Genomic DNA, 21,915 nt, shown 5'->3' with positions numbered 1-21,915 from the left:
TGACTATCTTAACAAACCCACTGCCCTGTGATGCTTGGGTGCAGGCTCTCTCTGCCCCTCTCACTCTGTGTCTCTCTCTGGACAGTAGCAGTCCGTCGCTCTCTCTCTCACCGTGCTCTCTCAGCCTTCCCATCTGGATGTGATCTGTCTCCTGAGAGGCCGTGCACTGGCAGGGGGGGAGCTGGAGGAGGGTCTTAGCCGAGGACTTGGACTCCACCAGATCGGAGCTGCGGCTGACAGCAGAGGAGCCTGTCGCTGTTCTTTCCGTGGAGAGTAGACACAGAGCGGCTCCACTGGACCAAGATGGCTGCTGGACCACTGACCGGCCTCTCCCTGCTCTGCATCTTGTCCGGGATCAGCTGTGGGGCCACTGCAGCGAGAGTCCGAGGGCAGCAGCAGACCCTTCACAAAGTAAGTCAGCTCGGTCTCCGCTCCTCTAAGATAGGGTTACAGTGAGGCATATTTTAGGTGCATTTGGCAATCCTTTTGAAACCTGCTCCTGACTACACAACACAGTCAGAATGGGAGAGGTCAAGTTATTACCCCTAAATGCTGTTACAACACTCGCAATGTTTGGTATTTCCAATATGACTGTATAACCCAATCTCCCATACCCAAATCATACAATAAGTTCCTCTGTAGATTACGTTTGCAAATTATTTCACACCACATTGGCTTCCTAAAGGCCAAACATCAGGTATTCTATGAGAAAAGAATGGGTGCAGCAGGGGGAGGTGTGAGCTGTGGTTATACTGATGCCCAGATGGTCTAATTCTGAGAGTTGCTCACATAAACAATGTCACATAGTATTAGTACAAGGGGAGAACTCATTTAAACGTATCAAATTCATCTTCTGCATCTGACCCATCCCGACAGATCCCGATGGGTCTGCATCTGACCCATCGGGGCAACCTGTCAGGAGCCGCCCAGACCATTGAGTCCATGTGAGCCTGGGAAACTTGGACTCCATTCGGTCACCCAGCCCCTTTGTCCGGCTCATTTCTCCACGAGTGTTACATTTAGGACATGGATGTGGACTGCTCTGCCCTGCTGTTTGTATGTGCAGTGTGTCTAAGCCCTCCCTTCCTATCCCGGCGCGCTAATAGAAAGCAGCTGCCACGGGAAAGAGCTACAGCGCACTGAGCTGCGGGCCATGGGAATCTCTGCAGGGGCAACAGCTAACAGTTACGGAAGTATGCTAATGTTTCCATAAATCCCCAATCATGGAGCTGTTTATGGGAAGCTCTTGGCCCAGCTGTAAAACGTTGGTGGCAGAGATCCAGATGTGCCTCAGTCCATGGAGTTGTGCGTAAGGGACCAGACCAGTAGAGTTCAGCCCATTGCACAGAGAGCAAAGATGCCTCAGACTCACTGAGGCACGATGGCTGAATGTTAGCACTCGCCTCACCGCATGAAGGTCCAGAGCCTTATTCCCAAACTGTGTGTTGTGAGCTGTATCATGATGGATTTGCTCTGCCCAACCTAAACCAATCCACCAGCTATGACTACGATTCCAAACTGCTCCTGACATTAAGTGCACATTTGATCAAGCTTTAGAAATGGTTATGTTAACATTACGCATTCCACATAGATGAGAGAGACAAAACTCTGTGACTATGGTGCAGAGGGCATAGGGTGATCCATCTCTGTTGATGTGTCTGAGAAAACACTCTTCACTTTGTTTAGACTGACACTGCCCACATTTCTATTGTGCAAACACTGGTTAGTGCAAGTCTACCTTGTGTTTTCAAATATTTTGCCTTAAAGTTCTTTAATTTGTGTGACCAGTTGAGTTGTTGTCATCTCTTATTTACGCTCACATTGTTATGCACATGTCATTATCTCAGAGACACAATCCATCTCTGCTTCAGGACTTCCCTCCCAACGATACAGAGTGGATTCAAACTCCTTGGATGGTGGGGTGAAATCTTATTACCTTTCCAAGTGTGGCTCAGTGGCTTAGGGAGCTGAGCAAACTTGATCCATTGGCACGGCACGCCTTTCATATAAACCTATAGACAGGATGGGTAGCTTTAACTCCTACCTTACCGTTATAGATAAGGTAAGCCTTTAAAGGCGGGGCAGAGTAAGATAGAAATACCAAATGTGATTCTGTTAACCCTTCCACTGAGAGATGTAACGTTTGCATTATGTGAACTATATGTCTCAGTGAGACAGGATATACGAACCATGAACAGAAGTTCACACATCCTTCCATGTATCACATGCCTGCCCCCCCTCCCAACACACGCGCTCCTCTCTCATACACACAACATCACCCCCTCCCCTCACTTCCGTCCTGTCTACACAGTCACAGCAGCTGTTGGAGCTGCTCTGTCCCAGACATGTGTGTCAGCCCTGCACCATTTGAGAGACTGTGATTTGTTGTCATGTTTTGACACCAGTTAGATACACTTCTCTAGCAACTTTGTGTGAACTTGGAGTTGGCACAGATTGTTGACATAGTCTGTGCTCCAAATGCCATGACTCATGTTCTGATCTTCCACAGCTCAATATGCCAACTCAGCCAGGTCTAAACTCAGTCTCTAAACGAAAGCTTCAATCAAAATTTGCTCAGTACAATGCACACAAGTTGGGGTGTGTTGAAATGTAAAACTGTGTTGTGTGTATGCAGCTGTTGGCTCATCCCACACGGGCTGAGCACATAGGCTTGTCTTTGTCCCATCTGTGAGTGAAAATATGTGTGCATGTACTCGAGCAGAGAGTTCTGTCTGAAGACTGGATCTTCTCAACATTGTCTCACAGACAGACTTCTAATGACACAATTATTTAGATTCTTTTCTCTGTTGAGAACTTTACAAAATCTTTCTTATATACAATTAAAACTAATTTGTTATTATTTATTTTCATTTATTTGATGTAACATTTGTATAATCTGCTGAACAAATCTGTGTTTGTGTAGGTTTGTGGGAAAGGTTTCTTCCTGAGTGAGCGAGGCCTCTGTCTGCCCTGTAACTGCAAAGGCAACGCCGACCACTGCCAGGACATCACCGGCATTTGCATCGTGAGTTCTCTCTGATTCATTACCAGCCTGTGCTGATGTATTTTGGAGTTAATATAGTATATGGTCATTTGGGCTCAGAACTGCAAGAACCACAGCACAGGGGACTTCTGTGAGCACTGTGAGGACGGCTTCCTCTTAGGTCCGGGTCCCAATGGGCGGAGGTCCTGCCAGCCCTGCGCCTGCCCCCTGGCTGTCCTCTCCAACAGGTGAGGGCCGACCTGCTCCGGTTCCAGGCCTTAGTGTGAGTTTATGCTGAACTCCGTGTGTTTGTCTAGTTTTGCAGTGCACTGTGACAGAGGGGCTGGTGTTCTGCGCTGTAAGTGTCTGGAGGGCTATGCTGGACAGTCCTGTGAGAGGTAAGAGCCATGGTACAGATGTTCTCTCATCATATGCGCCTACCTCAAGTGAACTAACCACATTCAATTCTCAGATGTGCCCCTGGTTACTACGGCAACCCCGTGGTGATAGGAAACTCTTGTAAGAGATGTGACTGCAATGGAAACTCAGACCCCAACCTGATCTTCAATGAGTGCCACAACAACACGGGCCACTGTCAGCACTGCTGGGGCAACACGGCCGGAGCCCACTGTGAGAGGTGTGCCCCCGGTTTCTACGGCGATGCAGTCACAGCTAAGAACTGCAGAGGTGTGCCCTAACACGTCATTACATACACATAATCACCCTGCTGCTTTAGCTACAGCAATCTAGCCACTCACTCTTTGATTACGTTTTGTACCTCCACAAAAGTTAACGCCAATGCATTATTAGTTAAACATAGATTGTTTACATGAAGTCATGTGCATAACAAGGTCACGCTGTGCATGAGTCATTAGCCAGTGCATTCTCAAGGCCCCACATCCAAAAATATCCCACAGCACCTCCAACTCCCTGACTCTGTCCATGTGTCCTCTGCAGAGTGTGAGTGCAATAAATGTGGAACGTCTTCATGCGATGACAGGACAGGAGTGTGCCACTGTAAACCGGGGGTGACCGGCCGTCTCTGTGACCAGTGTGAGGTGAGAATGCCTAGATATAGTGTTTCATAGTGTTTTCTACTGCTACGTTATTCTTAAATGTGCAGTATGTGAGGAATCTAAGATTCAAGAGGCTTTTTTATGGTTTATATCATAAGTATAACAAAAATATTAGAAGTAACTTACTTCGTCAAAAGTAGGAGTTGTAGAAGGTGCTTCAAGGAACAAAAGGTTGGCAACTATTGTACCTAATCTGAAAAAAAGTGTATATGTAACATAAATCATTTATTCATCTTTGTTTCATTAATTATATTTTCTGACTCTGACTCCTGTAGGAGGGATACTCTGGTTTCTCTACCTGCCAGGGATGTCGTAGGTGTGAGTGTGGCCACGCCTCCCTGCGGCCCACCTGCCACCCGCTGACACTCAGCTGCCCGTGCCGACCAGGGGCGGGCGGCCGCTACTGCGAGCGCTGCCTGCCTGGATACTGGGACTACAGCTCGTCTGGCTGCCAGAGTGAGTCTTCTCTGTCCACAACATTCACACTTCTGCTGTTGGCCTAACAGTTTATAAATATGAAATAATTTCAAGGTTGAGTCATTAGAACTTGATCATCTAATTAGTGAACAATGTGCTTTTTCAGAGTGCGACTGTGAGAGTGGTCACTGCGACATGCACACAGGAGAGTGTATGCTGGAGGCTGCTGTCAACCTGTGCAACAGCAGTGAGTTTACACGAACCACCCATTATTAAAATGCTCAATCCTCAGCTCCTTGATCCCACTGTTGTAAATCCTGCTCTGTTTATAACTGAGCTATTGAGGAGTTCAGGCTTTGAGGGGGCAAGTCATCAGTGAGTTTTCTTGTTTTTGTTCAGGCTGTGATGAGTGCACCTGGAGCCTGATTGGAGACCTCCGCCTCTCCAACAAGACCCTGGACCAACTGAAAGTGGGAGTGTTGAACATCTCCACAGGGGCAGCAGCCAACGACCGCATCAAATACTATAACTACACAGCACTTCGATTGAGGGTACTCACTCCCACAGTCACTTTGGGTTTGGTGTAAACTGTACAGTACTCACTGAGTTTTGTGACAGGTTCAGTTTTCCGACTGGGGGAAGAGGCGCACCCTCTTGGAGGCTCAGACTGATGACCTGGACACAGCAGCAGGTGCCATTGTGGCTGACATGGAGCTGCTGGGAGAATCGGTGTGTAACAGCTACTCTCGCTCTCTCCCTGACTACAGTGGATGCTCTATAGACTGTGTCTTCCTCTTGACAGTTTTATGGCTGCCTTGTGTCATTTCAGGACAATGTGGTGTCGAGGTCATGGAGCCGGCTGGACAACCGGACTTCACAGACGCTGAGTGAAGCAGAGCAGCTGACATCTGACCTTTCTGATCTCAACCTCCGCATCGAAGGTAGTGCACTCCTACTTCATTGCAGGCCTCTTTAACCCCAACTATGAAGCCTCCCGGTGTCCAAACACTGCATAAACGATAGATAAATATGAGATTTTTCTTGTCCTATTTCCAAAGATGATGTACACTAACTGCTGCAGATTTGGTTGACACCCGTGCTGTGCCTGGTTTCAGACATGATCCATGACTGGGAGCTATACAGCGTGCAGCAGGAGGTGCCCCCAGAGGTGGTACGGCAGAACACTGTGCTGGCCCAGGGGATGGTGGCCTGGATGAGGACGCTCGACCTGTCTCCTAGAGAGCCTCGGGCCACGGAGGAGTCCACTCAGGCCCTTGACAGTGAGTGCCGCTGAAGCTACCAGCCCAGGGCTTTCTTGTTCTCCCTCTCAGCTGTCATGTGATTAGGCACATGTCCGTCAGATGATTCATCCCCTCATCCAGAGTCAGCCTGGATGAGTGGGTTCATTGTATTCAGTTGCCTCTGACCATTTTTTCTCTCTGCTGGTGCTCCGAGAGGCTGTGGTTCAAATTGCCTGCACTTAAGTTTGATGATCACTGTTGATAAATAAAGCACTGATCCCAAAGCAGAAATCTGAAGCTATACGTGCCCCACAGTGCTGCGCCGCGTTCGTCAGCAGGAGAAGAAGTTGCTGGCCACCGATGGCCGTCTGCCTCCCATCCGAGAGCTCCTGTCGCGCTTCTCCACCCAGCTGTCCCATGGCCACACCCTCCTCCAGCGCGCAGCCAGCACCATCCAACAGACCCAGGACAAGAACAGGGTCAACGTTGTGAAATACCAGAGGAATGAGGTGATTTCCTGCCGAGGCCTCTCTATGCTCGGACTGTGCGCTTTCTCACAAAGACACAATAGATTAGCAGGCAATCCCCTCCATCTATTGGAGGCAGTAGCGTCTGGAATTCCAGTACAGTAAATTCCTTTGGGATGTTTTTCCCCAAACCTACCACAGATGTTGATCTAAAGCATGTTATCAAATGCATGAGATATCTCCTGAAATAATAGGCTAGAGTAACTGCTTTTTGTGCTTCCTATTGTCACCTGCTCATTCTGATGAAGTTTGCATGGTTGCTCAGTCTAGTGTTTGCTTCGTATTTCTTCCCACTTGTAGTTTTTAGGGCAAAAATAATTTCCTCTGTGTTGTTGTCAGGCCAAGCTGCGGAGTCTCTCTGACGAACATGACAGTGTGAACGAGACACTGGCTACAGCACGAGAACACTTGTCCCACACAGAGAGGACCGTGGGCGAGGTGGAATCCATGTTGCAGGTACTTTGGGGACAGTGGACACCAGCGACTTGGGTTAATCATGGAGCAATGTGTCGTGTGGAGATAAATGGAAGATTTAAAGTTATTTGTGTTGTTGCGTGTAAACAGAACGTGACGCAGTACCACGCTGCCATCGATGGCGCCGGGCAGAAACTGCAGGAGAAATCGGAGCAGCTGGCACAGGTGGACGCAGAGCTGGTGTTGAGAGCAGATGAACATGCAATGGAGCTGGACAGACAGGCCAACGCTCTGGAGGAGTAAGACACGTATAATCCACTGTATAACAAGTTGTTTCTTGACATATGAGCCATGGGTTAGTGCAGGGGTGGAATCAGCGCTGTGCTGTTTTGAGAATCCTTTAGGCAGAGAACTTGAGAAATGCTCTATCTACTGTACGCAGGGACTTGCGGGAGAGTGATGGGAACGGCTTTGTGCAGCGGGCCATAAGTGCAGCCAATGTGTACAACAACATCATCAAGTACATTCATGACGCCAACATCACCTCACGCACGACTTTCAACCTGTCACAGAAAGCCGAAGAAGTACGTTCTATCTTCAAATAGGTGTTGTTGGTTTAATCATTGAATATGTGACCAATATCTGTCATCTGCTCCGTTCTGCCAGGTCATCAGTGAGCTCAACTCTCAGCTGAGTGAGCTCGTCACACAGAGTGACAATGTATTTAAAGAATCCGTCTCCTTGCATTCAGAGCAAAGCGGTGAGACCCATTATAGCCTGATGTACATCGGTTCAACTCTTTACATTTTTAAGTTGATTTGTATTCAGCAGTAATTTGCACCCCAAGTGTTTCTTCACAGAGGTCGAAACAGAGGTTGCCGACAAGTTGAGCTACATTCAGGAGACCAAAGACACCATGCAGAAGAACAGCAAGAAGCTGAAGGAGTTACAACAAGATATCAGTGAAATCCACACGGGTGAGACAGCAGCCCCTTACAACAAAAAAAGCGATAATTCAAATAAACTGTGAAAATGTGCTCCCTGCAAGCAGACCGGACCCCCCAGCGCCTCAACTTTACTCTGGAGGTCGCAGAGGAAACTCTCAACCACTCTGTAGACGTGCTCCAGACCATCACTCCCATCAGCCAAAAGGTGGAGAAGTGGGCCGGCAACATGAAGAAGAAACAGTACTCGACTGAGGCCTACGAGAGCGCTGTGGACTCGGCGGGGGAAGCAGGTAACACAGATCGCGTCAGAACACACATACCAAGCCACCACATACTACAGCAAACATGTGTCTGTCCTCAAGCTCTTAGGAGGAATTAGGGATACAAACCATTTGACAAATACTGAAAAGAAATCTGATGTGAATGACTTTTGTGTGTTACAAATGTGGCAGTGGAGAACTTGAATGTACTAGTGCCAGAGCTGCTGGATAAACTCCGAGTCGTGGAGCAGAAGAAGCCTGTGAACAACGTGACCACCAACATCATGAGAATCCGAGAGCTCATCGCCCAGGCCAGAAGTGTCGCAAAGAAAGTATGTTCCCTGCATTTGCGCTCTTTTTACTTTTGCATACAGAACAGTGGATTTTGACAACTCACGCGATTGTCCACAGGTCCAAGTGTCCATGAAGTTCAGCGGGCAGTCAGCTGTAGAGGTCCATCCTCACACCAATCTGGATGACCTCAAAACGGTCACCTCCATCAGCCTCTTTATCAGAGTGGACCCCGACAAGGACCCCATCGAAGACCGCTTCATCCTCTACCTCGGAGACCGCAATGTGGGCACACACTTTTATTTCCCTATTCGAGTTAGAGGCAATGATGCCATGACCTAATCTCAAACTAAACCACTTTTCGGTTTTGTGGGAATCAAATTAATACTGCAAAATGCGGTTTATTTGACTGGTACCATCAATTAAAGGGAAAGAAGGACTGTGGGTTTGTAAAAATAGGATTATTATATAACCAAATCTTTTTCAGGCAACACTACTGCTATAACTCTGATAACTGATTGGTGTAGCCAAAATGCTGTACAGGACCTCAATTTGTATTTAAATAAAAATCACTTCACAGATATTCTACTTGTTACTTTATATTACTGCTTTCTTAATCATACCTCATTGAAACTTTCTCTCTCACACAGGGAAGGAAAGACTACATGGGTCTCGCCATAAAGAATGACAACCTTGTATATGTTTACAACCTTGGTGGTGAAGATGTTGAGATTCCTCTGGGCTCCAAACCCGTCAGCCAGTGGCCTGCAGTCTTCAACTACGTCAAAGTGGAGAGGTGGGAGTGAGTGCTCACAGAGTTCAGCCTCTCAGACTGATCGCTCATGTTACTGCTCTGTGTGCAGGCTTGGCCGACATGGGAAAGTCTTCCTGACCATCCCCAGCCAGAGCTCCTCTGATGAGCAGAAGTTCATCCAGAAAGGCCAAGCTCCGGGGACAGACTCACTCTTTGATATAGACCCAAACGATATTGTGTTCTTTGTGGGTGGGGTCCCAGCAGATGTCAAGGTGAGAAGGTGATGTGTAGACATGATAGTGTGGGGACCATTAAGGGACATTTTCACTAGCATTTTACAACTGCTGTGTCCAATAGGGCTTTATGCTGTAGATAGTTGTTGTGTTAGTTTTTATGTGATGTTAGTTTTAACGCTCTGTCATTGTCTGTTCCAGCTGCCGCCGCCTCTGAGTCTGGCCCCGTTTGTTGGCTGCATTGAGCTGGAATCCATAAATAATGATGTTATCAGTCTCTATAATTTTAAGAAAACTCACCAGATAGACATGATATCGTCTGTACCATGTCCCAGGTGTGACATGTTACATCATACCATATGACATTCCTGTAACTGTCTCTCCTGTTACACTCCTGTAACCTCCTGTCATATTATACATGTCACTCACCGTTAACAGCCTCTTTGATTTCTCTGACTATTTTCTAGATATAAGCTGGCATTCTCCCAGAGTCGAATAGCCAGTTATCTGTTCGATGGAACAGGCTACGCTCTCATTAATGATATTGAGAGAAGAGGCAAGTTTGGTGTTGTCACCAGATTTGATATTTCAGTCAGGACAGTGGCAAACGATGGGGTACTGCTCCTCATGGTCAATGGGGTAAGGACCGTATATGTACAAATAAATATATATTTCTTATTATACAATCATTTAAACAGAGATGTATAATATATGTCTCATTTGTTAGGCTAAATTCTTCCTTTTGGAGTTGAAAAATGGCTATTTACGGTTAGTATATGACTTTGGCTTCAGTGGGGGGCCAAATCGCTTGGAGGAAAATATTCCTGTGCTTCAAATAAATGATGCAAAATATCACGAGGTAAGTATCACAGCCGTGGACAGCCTTGTGAAACAAAATACCTGCTGCATATGACAATACTGTCTGTGGTGCTCAGATTTCAGTGATCTACCACCAGTCCAAGAAAGTCATACTCCTTGTGGATAAGGGGCACGTCAGATCTCTTGAGAATCCCAAAACCACACTGCCTTTCTCCCATGTGTACATCGGTGGTGTTTCCTCACACATTCTTGAAGCGAGGTGAGACATCTGCTGCTACAGGAGCACAGCCAGTATACCTTTTTACTGTATTTTCTCTCTCTACAGTCCCGAGTTGAAAGAAGTGGTGGGACTCAGGGGCTGTGTGAAGGGCTTCCAGTTCCAGAAGAAGGATTTTAACCTCCTGGAGGAGCCCGGTACCATCGGCATCAGCAGTGGCTGTCCCGAAGAATCCTTTGTAAGTGTTCCCCTGCACGGCCACAGTGCACAGTGTCGCTGCCTCCACCAATGCAGCACTCTATTACTGCTATCACCCCTGTCTCAGCCCGGGTCACTCTTGTCATTTCTTCTTTCCCATACTGGCAGATGTCTAGGAAGGCCTACTTTAACGGAGAAAGCTACCTTGGATCCACAGCCAGGACCAGTCCATTTGATAGTTTTGAAGGGGGATTGAACTTCAGAACTCTGCAGCCTGGTGGACTGCTCTTCTACCACCGAGAGGGGGTCTGTGTTCAAAAATCAGTCCTTTATGTCGACTTTATGTCGTCAAACTGGCTAACTACATCTCTCTCCTTGCATTCACAGTCCGATGAGTTCAGTATTGCTCTGGAGAATGGAGGTGTGGTGCTCAATAACAGGGGGACCAAAGTCAAATCACACAAGAAGCAGTACAACGATGGAAGGACACATTTCTTGGTAGCATCAGTTAACAATCAGAAGTAAGTATTTTAAATTGAATAGCATACATGACAAGAACTACACATAGGATCCTAGGCAACTATACTGAAGAATGCATGAAGCTGGCTTTAATTCTAAATACTCTGTGTCAGGTATTCGCTGATGGTTGACGACAAAGACAAACAGGAGAAGAAACGTCCAGCATCAGCGTCTAGAACCTCATCAGACTCTTCCCTAAAAAGCTTTTACTATGGGGGCTCTCCTCACAGCAGCCCGAAGAACTTCACGGGCTGCATCAGCTATGCCTACATCAGCAGGTAAAGTGGTGGACAGGAGCAGTGGAAGCAGGTGTGGCACTGTGTGCCACCACTGGTTATGATACTCAATATCATCTGTGGCGGATGATATTGTTTGTGTGACGGGCTGTTCACAGACCGGAGCGAGACATTCAGCCTGAGGACTTCCAGAAGTACCCGGAGAAGGTCAAGGTTTCTCTACAGGAGTGTCCTGTCAGACAACCCCCAGCAGCGCTACAATCCCAGGAGTCTACCAAGAGCAGAGGCGCACGCTCCAAGAAAGTATGTCCACTTCTACTTTACATAGAACAGTTCTTTTAACAAAATGCTCTTCTCCTGACTGTTGACTCTGATCTCTGATATAGGTGAGCATCGTGCCGGAGGGGCATAACAGTGACGATCCCAACACAGATGGAGGGTCTTGCTCCTTGCCCCCCAGCCCCAGGACCCCGTCCCACTCCTTCCGCTATGGGGGGTTCAGCCACAGCAGGCAGCACTATCCACTGCCACACAATACCTTGGACCACCGGTATAGCCCCCCTGTAGTGTGAGCTTTTTAATAGCAGTTGGGATTGTACACAAAGAAGGAGAAAATGTGGAAACTATTAGCCAAAGAGGCAAATCATTGCACATTTTTGTCTTATCTATGATTCTCTGGGCTGCAACTCATGATTAGAAATATGGCATTCAAGTATAGTCTGATAACAGCTCAATTCAAACAGGCGACGTTTGGTTATTCTACAATTTGACACTATATGGGATTTTTAAAAACAACTCTTGGCATTGATGAACATCAGCTGTTTGAATCCAGATTTTTCACTGAAGACGGGTTGTGCAATACTGCTTTGAACATTTACAAACATTATTGAAGGTGAACTGTCGAGATACATTTAAGAGTGTTTCCTAACTGGTAGATCAAGAGAAAGGTAGATCATGTTTCTGTAAATGTTCATCTTGTGCATAATAAGTGTTTCTGTGTCCACAGATGGCACTTGTCCCTGTCCCTGAGGACCACTACATCCTCTGGTCTGATTGTGTATGTGTGTGACGCAGAGGAGCGCTCATTTATGGCTTTGTACCTGGCCCACGGGAGGCTGGAGCTCACATTCAGTGCTGGAGAACAGCCGGTGACACTCCACAGCCAGGATAAGTACAATGACGGGAAGTGGCACAATGTAAGTCCATCTGCCACTCAGAGTGACATGCCAGCTCAACAACATCACCGGATAACTTTTCACATCTCCTCTAAAGGTGGTTCTGATTGGTGATGGAAACCTGGGGCGCCTGATCATTGATGGGCTCACGCTGCTGGAGGACAGAGCTCCAAAGGACAGAGGCAGAAATAGCACCCAGTCGCTCAATGGGCCACTGTATGTGGGAGGAGTGCCCCCGGGGAAAGCCCACAAGAACGTTCCAGTAAGAGCTGCTGTGCTTTATTTTCACTTGGGAATTCAGAGTTTACATAATGGCTTGGGAGAGCATAAACAGAGAGGTCTAGGAGCAGATTTGTGTGTTGTACACATGGAGACACACTCTTATATTGTCGAGTATGGAACACTAGGACTCCACGTTCATGCACATGTATGTCTTTAGAAGGAAGGAGGAAGCAGATAGACCAACTGTAGCACAGGGAGGACACACACACGTTAACCTGCTCTCAGTTAGATACTTTGTGGTGAATTGATGAGGTGTGTGCTCTGCAGTCAGACTCCCTGCACAGCATACAGGGCTGTCTCAGGAATCTTCAGCTGGATGGACAGTGGCTCCCAGCCCCAGACACCTTTGGGGTCACTCCCTGTTACGAGGGCCCCTTTGATGAAGGTGCCTTCTTCTCTCCACAAGGAGGACATGTGGTTTTAGGTAAACCTTGAACGAAATGTGTTTTTCATGTTTATTTGACTTTATATATATATATATATATATATATATATATATATATATATATATATATATATACCAATTCATATATTCTGATGCACATTGCTTCTACAGATGACTCCTTTCAGCTGGGGCTGAAGTTTGAGTTGTTGATGGAGGTGCGCCCCCATGTGGACTCTGGGTTGCTCCTGCATGTGCGCGCTGCTGAGGGTTATTTGTCACTCTTCTTACACCAAGCAGCGGTGAGCCCTGTTCTGTTAGAATAGTCTAAACATAAAAATATACATGCAGTAACACTGTATTTTCAGGTGATTGTTCTGGTGAATGATGGCACACATGAGTACTTCACCAAAGTTGAGCCAAAGCACAGTCTCTGTGTTGGCAACTGGCACCAAATCACTGGTGGGTTTGTCATGTTTTCGTTTTCTTGTAGAATGTCATTTACAGTAACAACAATTTCACATGTCAGTTAGCCTAGTCCTCTGGCCTGAAACATACTACATTTATGCCTTCAATAAACTTTTCTAAATGACAAGCACATACTTACACTTGTATATAAAAATCTGGTCCTCTTTGTCAGTAATCCGGAATGCTAACGTGGTCCAGCTGGCTGTGGACTCAGAGGTGAATCATGTGGTGGGACCCCAGAGTCCCATTGTGGACCACAGTGGACCCGTGTGGATCGGTGGGGCTCCAAGTAAGACTGCACTGTCTCCACACACCCCACTAACATCCGCAATGTTCTGACACGCTCCTGTCTCCTTCTCCAGAAGCTGAGAGGCTCCTGCCTGACAGCGTTGGCCCTGTGAAGCCATATGTGGGCTGCATGCGGGGCCTGAGCATTGATGGACGAGACGTGAGCTTCAGTAAAGCAGCTGTGGTCCAAGGTGCAGTGAGCGCCATGGGGTGTCCAGCAGAGTAACCCTACAACTGCACTATTCTCATGTAGCACTGACCAAAATCTAAAGAGGCTGTTTGTAACATTGTCATCATGAAAAGGGCCAAAAGAAGTTCTGTGGGAATTATATCCAAACATCTTTTTGACCACTCATAGATGCTTAAAGAGGGGGTATTATGCTTTTTTCAATCACATAGCACCAGTCTATAGCACACTACAATGATGATGAAACCTTACAGACCTCTGTTGGTCTGTAAATGCAGTAAATTAGAATAACTGCCTTGTATAAAATTGCTCTCTCAAAATGGCTGTAGCGAATGTCTTGAAATAGGCCTCTGTCTCTTTAAGAACCTCTGACCCTTTCCGACACGCCCCCTCCACACGCTGTCTGTGGCATCAGTGGGGAGGGGGTTCTGCTGAGGAGCAGTGGTTGGTTACTCGGCTGGTGACGAAAGCTCGGAGGCGTCTCCAGGAGGTGGGGGCGTTCCTAGGAGGACTCAGGCAAACCTATCCCTAAAATGGCTGCCATCAGAGTTTTTACAGATTACTCAAAAATACGTGAATGTGCCAAGGCAACACTTCAGGCATGTTTTAATGAGGGAATGACATAACAACATGATGTAAAGCTTGAAAAGGTCGATTTTGCATAATACCCCCCCTTTAAAAGGTCTGCACAGATGATGGATCTCCTCATATGTTCACCTACGTTCAAAGTGAATCGTTTTCTCCCAAGAGACCATTTCAAAAAGGACCACTACCGGTAGATGGAATCCTCACCTGAAGTAGACCAGACCTACATGGTCTAAAGTTGAATGTCACAATTACACAGAGCCCCTTTAAATTTATATTTCAGGTAAACTTTGTTCACTGACTTATTTGTACCTTATATGTATGACTTGTTAATAATAATTATGTATCACTCATTGCATACACATTTATTCTGTCCATGGCACTTTTTTTTGTCCAATAAAACCATGCTTTAAAAACATAAGATTCTGTTCTGTTCTAAATCAAAATAAAAATATTTTTTTTTCCTTTTTTTTCACTCTCAAGGGTCCTTTTGTGTGTCTCTGTTCTGTGCGATTTTAATATAAAAGGTATGTATTATTTGGGTCCAAGTTTTACTAATTTAAGTGCAATCTGAGTGAAGATCTCTCGGAAGCCTGGTGAATATAAACCCTACCTGCACTTCTAATGTCTATTGGCTGATGTTCAGGTAATGTTATACTTTACCCTGGCTCAATTACCAGCAAACTGGCCTGTGCCCAGGGTCAGAAATAGACAAGAGAAAAACTAAGTCATTGGATTTATATATTCACTTTAGGCTAACATCACATGTAGGCTAGGCAATATAACTTTTGTCATGTTCCAAATAGCCTGGAGAGAAATACATTCGAAAGTTTAGAATAAAGTCAGTTTAGAATAAACAGAGAATAGTATGGCTGGCCAGGCTGCCAAATCAAAGCATCAAAACACAATGTCGGTATAGTTTTGTCGTGTCTTGGTATAATTATATTGCAATATTGTTGTTATGGGGACCGTTATCTTTTGTGAGCTGATTTTATTTTATTTTGTAATAATTAAATATAAAGTTCCCAATGCGCTTTGAACGCAGCAATACAGCGTCTCGTGGTTTCCATGGTAAATCGTCATTAAAACGCGACGGAGAGGACAAAACAAAGTGCGCACAGGTGCGCAGAAAAAGTTGTACTCAACCATGGATCTATTATAATAACGTACTCAACATGTTAATTGTTGAAATAATTGTAAAACATGTTCGAATCAAGTGTTAAAGTTTGACCACGGTTTCGCTGACATGACGCAGTCAATCGTGGTCCAGGGTGAGTGAACTTATCTCTCGTGCTTTTTCTCTGTGTTCACAATGATGTAGCGCTGCTGCTGTGGAGAGTTCAGGCTGTTGAGCTACAGTGCGTGTGAACTGCCTGCCTTCACTGAATGAATAAAAAGCAGTTCCTGTGTCTGAAGTGAGGTCTGTTGCAGTTGGACAGTGTGGAAACCAGGTCGGCTGCAGGTTCTGGGACCTGGCACTGAGAGAACATGCTCATGTCAATAAAGTAAGCTTATTCTTGGTTTTACAACTAAACTCCATTTAAAGCAGACCTTTAATATTATTTTTTATAATGACATCATAGGACAAGACAACACGAGTATAAGTTCACATCATTGCAGTGTAGTTTCTACTATAACTATGTTTTTACAATAGTGTTGGTTGCAAAATTCTTGGTAGTTACTATGGCCCCTCTCATCACCAGATGAGAATCACACATAGTTGTTATATGTCCAATAAGATACTACATCTGTATTTAACTAAACTTTGTTTTGTTTCGGTAAAGAAAGGACTTTATGATGAGGCTCTTGGCAGTTTTTTCCGCAATGTGGATTCCAGGTAAATAGCCAATTTTTCCCCCCTGGAGTTCTACTCCTTTTATCTCCATCTTGAACCATGTCTGTAATGTCTTCAGGCAGAGTTGTGGTGCAAGTGTCGGTGGGAGGATCCACCAGCTGAAGGCCAGGGTAAGTCGTCCCCAGTTTTACCATAGTCTACTACCACAGCTTTTGGACTTTCTGTATTTGTTTTCTGAAATCTGTTAAAATGTTAAATTAATAATGTTTTGATTCATCATTTTATTAGAACGTATAAAACTTGCCGGTGTGCTCTGTCCAGGCAGTGTTGGTGGATATGGAGGAAGGGGTGGTCAATCAGATCCTCCAGGGGCCACTCAGAGAGGTGTTCGACAGTAAGCAGCTCCTCACCGATGTGTCCGGCTCTGGCAACAACTGGTGAAGACGCTTTCCAATCATTCAGCTCCTAGAGACAGCCTCATCTACACTCTTTCTTTCATTCTGATGACCCAAAAAACTTTGAAATCCTGATCTCATAGGGGTTGATGCACTCTTTGGCTGAGTCAGAAACACAGACTCATCGAACAGCAAAATCGTCTTTCTAAGTTAGTTCTTTCTGATGAACTTGTTCAACTTAAAGGCCTCTGCATACTCCACAAGACGCGAGAACTTTGTTCTTGTTCTTGAGGCAAAAAGAACAAGAACAAAGTTCGTCTGGGCTCTGACATTTCATACTCCACAAGACGTGTTGCTGCCGAACTGCCACGCCCCCTTTTCCGCAGCCAAAACAAACAAGGAATGACCGAAATAAAACAAGCCATTTGACTTCAAACTATTATAAAATGTATCAGTCACGATCATTGACAGTGGATTAACATTTTGAAGATTGACTTCATGTTTAGCCACATCTCACGCTGGTTTATTATGTTAGAAAACGTGTCACTCGGTAAAACCATGTTGTTTCATTTCATTTCATTTTATTTATTTCATTCAAAAGTGATGTTGTGCAATCACAATAAAACCGCCAAGCCAACACGGTATGAATGAAACGGAGAAGAGGAGAAGAACAAGTCGTATAATATCTAATAGTTTCACGTCCGTGTAGCTCAGTACAGGTTTTGTCCATCCAAGAACCTTCACTGAACATGTTGGTGATGTTTCCCGGTGTTTGATGAAGGGTCTATGATGTACAAGCTTGGTATTCCTCTGTCCACGAGCCTGAACCACTTTTTTCTTTTTCTTTATCACTCGCCTCTTTCACGCAGGCAGCGCCAGGCTCTTCTGTTTCCTCTTCGTCCTCGCCCAAAACGTCCGCGTGTTTCTCCCCAGGACTTTGTTGCCGTTTGCGTGTCCTTGTAATCCTTCAGCGAAGTGTTTTACTGCTGCGAGCGGTGCCGCAAAACTATCCATGTTGTCTCCGTTTTCCGCACCGGTGTTAGGACGTAAACATTGGATTCTCGCTTCCCGCTTCCGCTAAAATAACCCCGCCCACTAAACATCCAGCCAATCACAGCCAGAGTTCTCGCAGCCCTGCCGAACAAAGTTCTGCTGAGCTGATGCGTCAGCCAGACCTGCCGAACAGGAGCTGCGAGAATAAAATGACGTCATTTTGTTCTCGCAGCTCTGGGTGCGAGAACAAAGTTCTCGCATCTTGTGGAGTATGAATAGGCCTTAAGCAATCACTGTTTCAGACAGTGCAGGAACTTTAACCGGCTACTAGGCTTCCAAGCAAGTGTTACCTAGTGTTTTGATCTCTAAGAACTTTAAAAACCATCGATAGACCACAACAAAACCATAGTACTCCAATTTCTTTTTCTGACTACAAACCCTACATACAGTAGCTGGCCAAAATACTTATTTTTTGCTAATAATATAATAAAAATAACAAAAAATTATATATTCCGTACTGTGTGAAAATACATGCATATTTATTTATTTATATTTATTTGAAGAGAGCGTAATGAACTATTCAACATGATGATGAATAAGAATTGTTGCATCCTTAATATTACCTTGTATTCAAAATGCCTGTTTTGTTTTTATCAGTGGTTTGTCTGTCTGTGCAGGGCAGTGGGGTACATGACGTATGGTTCTGCATACAGGGAACAGATCGTAGAGAAGCTTCGAAAGGCGGCTGAGGACTGCGACTGTCTGCAGTGCTTCTTTCTCATCCATTCAATGGGTGGAGGCAAGTGTTAAGAAACAGCCTGCATTCTTTATTATGATAATACTGAGTGTGAATGTATGAATTGAAAGGACTCTTTTGGTGTAAGAGTAAGAGTGTTCTTTCAGGAACAGGCTCAGGCCTCGGCACCAGGGTCTTGGGCCTTCTGGAGGACGAGTTCCCTGAAGTGTGCCGAATAGTCACGTCTGTTTATCCCTCTGAGGAGGATGATGTGGTCACCTCTCCCTACAACAGTGTCCTGGCCATGAAGGAGCTGAGCGAACATGCTGACTGTGTCCTGCCCGTGGAGAACCAGGTAGGGGCTACACGAGAAAGCTGTATTAATGAACGTTGTTCGGAAAAAAACATGTACAGTATACTGTATTTATGATTTGGAAACTGTTATGTCCCCTATTAACTAGTTAAGTGGTTTTAATTGTCATTTAAGGCATGAATCTAGAATGTGCATCCCTCATATCAACAGCCCACCTCTCTCTGCCCATTGTCTTCTGCTAGTCTCTGGTGGACATGGTGAACAGAATCAGGTGCTACAGTGGGAAAGCAGGGTCTGCGGTGAGAACGGACGGCTCCGTTATTTCAGGCCACGGAGGGCTGTCTGCGGCCGAGAAGCCTTTTGACGCCATGAATAACATTGTGGCAAACCTTCTACTTCACATGACCAGGTCAGGATTAGTCATCTCACAGGAATAATATTCAAGGAAGAGATACTCTAGACAAATAACAACATTGTAACTTTATTTTTTTGGCATAAATCTCTTTGTCAGTAGTAAAAGGATTAAAAGGATTATGATGCTTCCTAGACATTATACAGCTCACGGTCTGTATGCTTTTTCAGCTCTGCACGTTTCCAGGGCTCTCTCAACATGGATCTCAATGAGATTCCAATGAACCTGGTGCCCTTCCCTCGACTGCATTATCTAATCCCCAGTCTCACGCCGCTGTACAGCCTGGCAGATGTTGGCATGCCTCCCAGAAGGTCTGCACATCCCACCACACAAACATTAAGTTTCATTAGTATTCATGATTTACCCCTTTTTTCACAATTATATTTATTGGAATTTTCAATTTAAAGGCAAAATGTGCGTAAAACACACTCACCCTAAAACCCACCCTTAACTCGATTATAACAAAAGGGCAAAGGTCTTCAAAGTCCTCGAGTTTTCCTTTGGCCACATATTTCTGTTTCTCCATTGCCAAAGTTACTTGACATTAGTTTCACCCCAGGCCTCTCTGTGTCCTTCCTTTTTAAAGCAATAACATATTTCTGGATGGGGCCTTTCTGTGTGGAGTTTGCATGTTCTCCCCGTGTCTGCGTAGGTTTCCTCTGGGACTCCGGTTTCCCCTACCACTAAAAACATGTACAATAGATTCCCCTCTGGGGCCAGGACTCCCCTGAAAAAGAGATTCTTAATCTCAGTGGGACTATCCTGGTTAAACAAAGGTCAATAAAATAAATAATAATAAAATTTCCCCTGTGCCTGGTTTCCTTTTCTTTGTATTGCATTTGAAGCAATTTGGGAAAAATGTTCAGTACACAGATTTTACCATCAATGGGCATTTTACATTCAATTAAATCAGAAATGACCATTGTGGACTTGTGCAGGACAGATTTTCACTCAGTTTTTCTGGATTTCGTGAGCACAAAATGTTATGGTATTAACATGAAAGAAATAAGACTGGTCTGGCGGATGATGTGAGGGTAGCCATGCCCCTTATCCGTGAAAGGCCCACACTGTGCTGTGTGTACTCTGCAGCTCCACCCGCTCGCACACAACGCTTGCATTCACCTGTGGGTCCCAGTCAGACCTCATACCCCACTGTGCTGCTACTGCACTTCTACAGTCGGGCACTGTACGGTTTGATCAAATATTACCAAACAAACACGGCCTATTATACTGTTTCTGTTTTTACTCGCATGAAAGCAGCACATTTACAAAAAATAGGTTTCAATAATATAGGAATAGTGAAAATATAGATTAGTATTGTAATGTAAAAGCTAGAAATACATTTACAACAATAGATACAAAGAGAAAAGAAGACGCCACTCAACTTGTATTAAAAGCCAGCGCAAATTTAAAGTCCCTGAGAAAATGTATGTTTGACATATCTTTGCTTTGTGTCACAGGCTGGACCAGATGTTCAGTGATGCCTTCAGTAAAGAGCAGCAGCTGATCGACGCTGATCCCAGACGCAGCTTGTACCTGGCCTGTGCCCTCCTGCTGCGTGGAGACGTGGCGGTGTCCGACCTGCAGCGGAACATCCAGAGGTCAGAGAGGTCACCAACACGGCCACGGCACAGCCAGGACATCCTGAACATCCTTGTTTTCTGTCCGCCTTGATCCCACAGATTGAGGCCCACATTGCCTTTCGTTTGGTGGAACCAGGATGGCTGGAAGGCGGGACTGTGTGCCGTGCCCCCAGTCGGACAAACCCGCTCCCTGCTGGCTCTGGCCAACAACACGTGCTTACGAGGCACTTTCAGCCGACTCAGAGACCGCTTCATGAAGCTCTACAGGAAGAAGGTAATGCCCCTCTGTTGCTTCTAAGTCGAGACGTCTTTGCTGGACTCAATGTGAGGAACACCACAAGAAGTTTTTATCAATTTATATGTAAATTTTTGTATTTTGGTGGATTTTAGGTGAGATTTTCAGCTAACATGTAGTACTTAGTCGGTGCTTTTACAAATTCAACTTTAGAGAAAACAACAAGTTGCTAAGGAAATCAACAGTCCGGTCTGTCTCCTCATTGTTTTCCAGGCGCATCTTCATCACTACCTGCACGTGGAGGGGCTGGAGCAGAGCACTTTCTCAGAGGCCGTGTCTTCTCTTGGCTCACTCATCGCTGAGTACCAGCAGCTGGACTCTACTAAAGACCAAGTCGTACACAACGTTCCCCGGCTCGGTATTGCCACGTGACCCTCCCTCTGCCGTTTAGTGTATGTTCCCTCTTCTTTCTTTGTGCCTTTTCTGTACCTTAACTGTCCTTTTGCCTACATTCATAACTCTTCTCTTTGGTCTTCCTCTGGGCTGTCCCTGTATTTCAGTGGTTCTCAAGTACAGTTGCCCAAAATGTTGACAGACAATAGTGTCCTCTTTTGCTTAAGCTTCATTTGATTAAATGTAACCTAGGCTTATCACTTTGGTTCATCGTTTTTGTTGAGCTTATCATGTAAGACCATTTATGACCAAAGGCAGAGAGCAAATTACTTTTCATAAAGGTAAAGGATGGAAGTGGTGGCTTGCTTAACTGATGGGGCCAGATGGCAGCTCTGGGGGGGGCTACAGTAACTGGAAACACCAAAATATAAAATTGCAGATGGTTTTGTCTATCATTTTTAATAAATATTGTAATGATGAAGTCTGTTTTTTGCATGAAGGTTAGTCAATGACACATGAATCTTTATACACTTTATACATTGTACATCAAGCCACATTTGG

The 21,915-nt window shown here is 45.4% G+C and overlaps 2 protein-coding genes across 2 annotated transcripts; both read left to right on the top strand.

Moving 5' to 3' along the window:
* Positions 1-68: 68 nt before the first annotated feature.
* lama4 (laminin, alpha 4) lies at positions 69-14,102 on the top strand. Its single transcript, XM_079571721.1, has 40 exons — positions 69-411; positions 2,924-3,025; positions 3,104-3,231; positions 3,301-3,381; positions 3,456-3,670; positions 3,941-4,041; positions 4,335-4,515; positions 4,643-4,723; positions 4,876-5,027; positions 5,095-5,205; positions 5,306-5,417; positions 5,592-5,756; positions 6,033-6,226; positions 6,584-6,700; positions 6,809-6,957; positions 7,101-7,242; positions 7,325-7,418; positions 7,519-7,635; positions 7,710-7,895; positions 8,058-8,197; positions 8,277-8,441; positions 8,807-8,952; positions 9,020-9,182; positions 9,345-9,478; positions 9,611-9,782; positions 9,871-10,002; positions 10,079-10,221; positions 10,288-10,417; positions 10,546-10,683; positions 10,765-10,898; positions 11,010-11,174; positions 11,291-11,435; positions 11,519-11,682; positions 12,139-12,328; positions 12,405-12,569; positions 12,857-13,013; positions 13,146-13,273; positions 13,340-13,433; positions 13,612-13,728; positions 13,802-14,102. Exons 1-40 carry the CDS (start codon positions 304-306, stop codon positions 13,951-13,953), a joined length of 5,610 nt encoding a protein of 1,869 aa, XP_079427847.1. The 5' UTR covers positions 69-303; the 3' UTR covers positions 13,954-14,102.
* Positions 14,103-15,669: 1,567 nt separating this feature from the next.
* On the top strand, positions 15,670-21,791 carry tube1 (tubulin, epsilon 1). Its single transcript, XM_079572226.1, has 12 exons — positions 15,670-15,770; positions 15,931-16,004; positions 16,284-16,336; positions 16,413-16,464; positions 16,616-16,731; positions 18,360-18,481; positions 18,586-18,773; positions 18,974-19,140; positions 19,314-19,454; positions 20,604-20,744; positions 20,826-21,000; positions 21,235-21,791. Exons 1-12 carry the CDS (start codon positions 15,746-15,748, stop codon positions 21,391-21,393), a joined length of 1,413 nt encoding a protein of 470 aa, XP_079428352.1. The 5' UTR covers positions 15,670-15,745; the 3' UTR covers positions 21,394-21,791.
* The last annotated feature ends 124 nt before the right edge of the window (positions 21,792-21,915 follow it).

Source organism: Gobius niger (assembly GCF_951799975.1).
Source record: "Gobius niger genome assembly, chromosome: 15".
NCBI lineage: Eukaryota > Metazoa > Chordata > Actinopteri > Gobiiformes > Gobiidae > Gobius > Gobius niger.
Note: the sequence above shows the minus strand (reverse complement) of the source record. Positions and strands in the feature narration are given on the sequence as shown.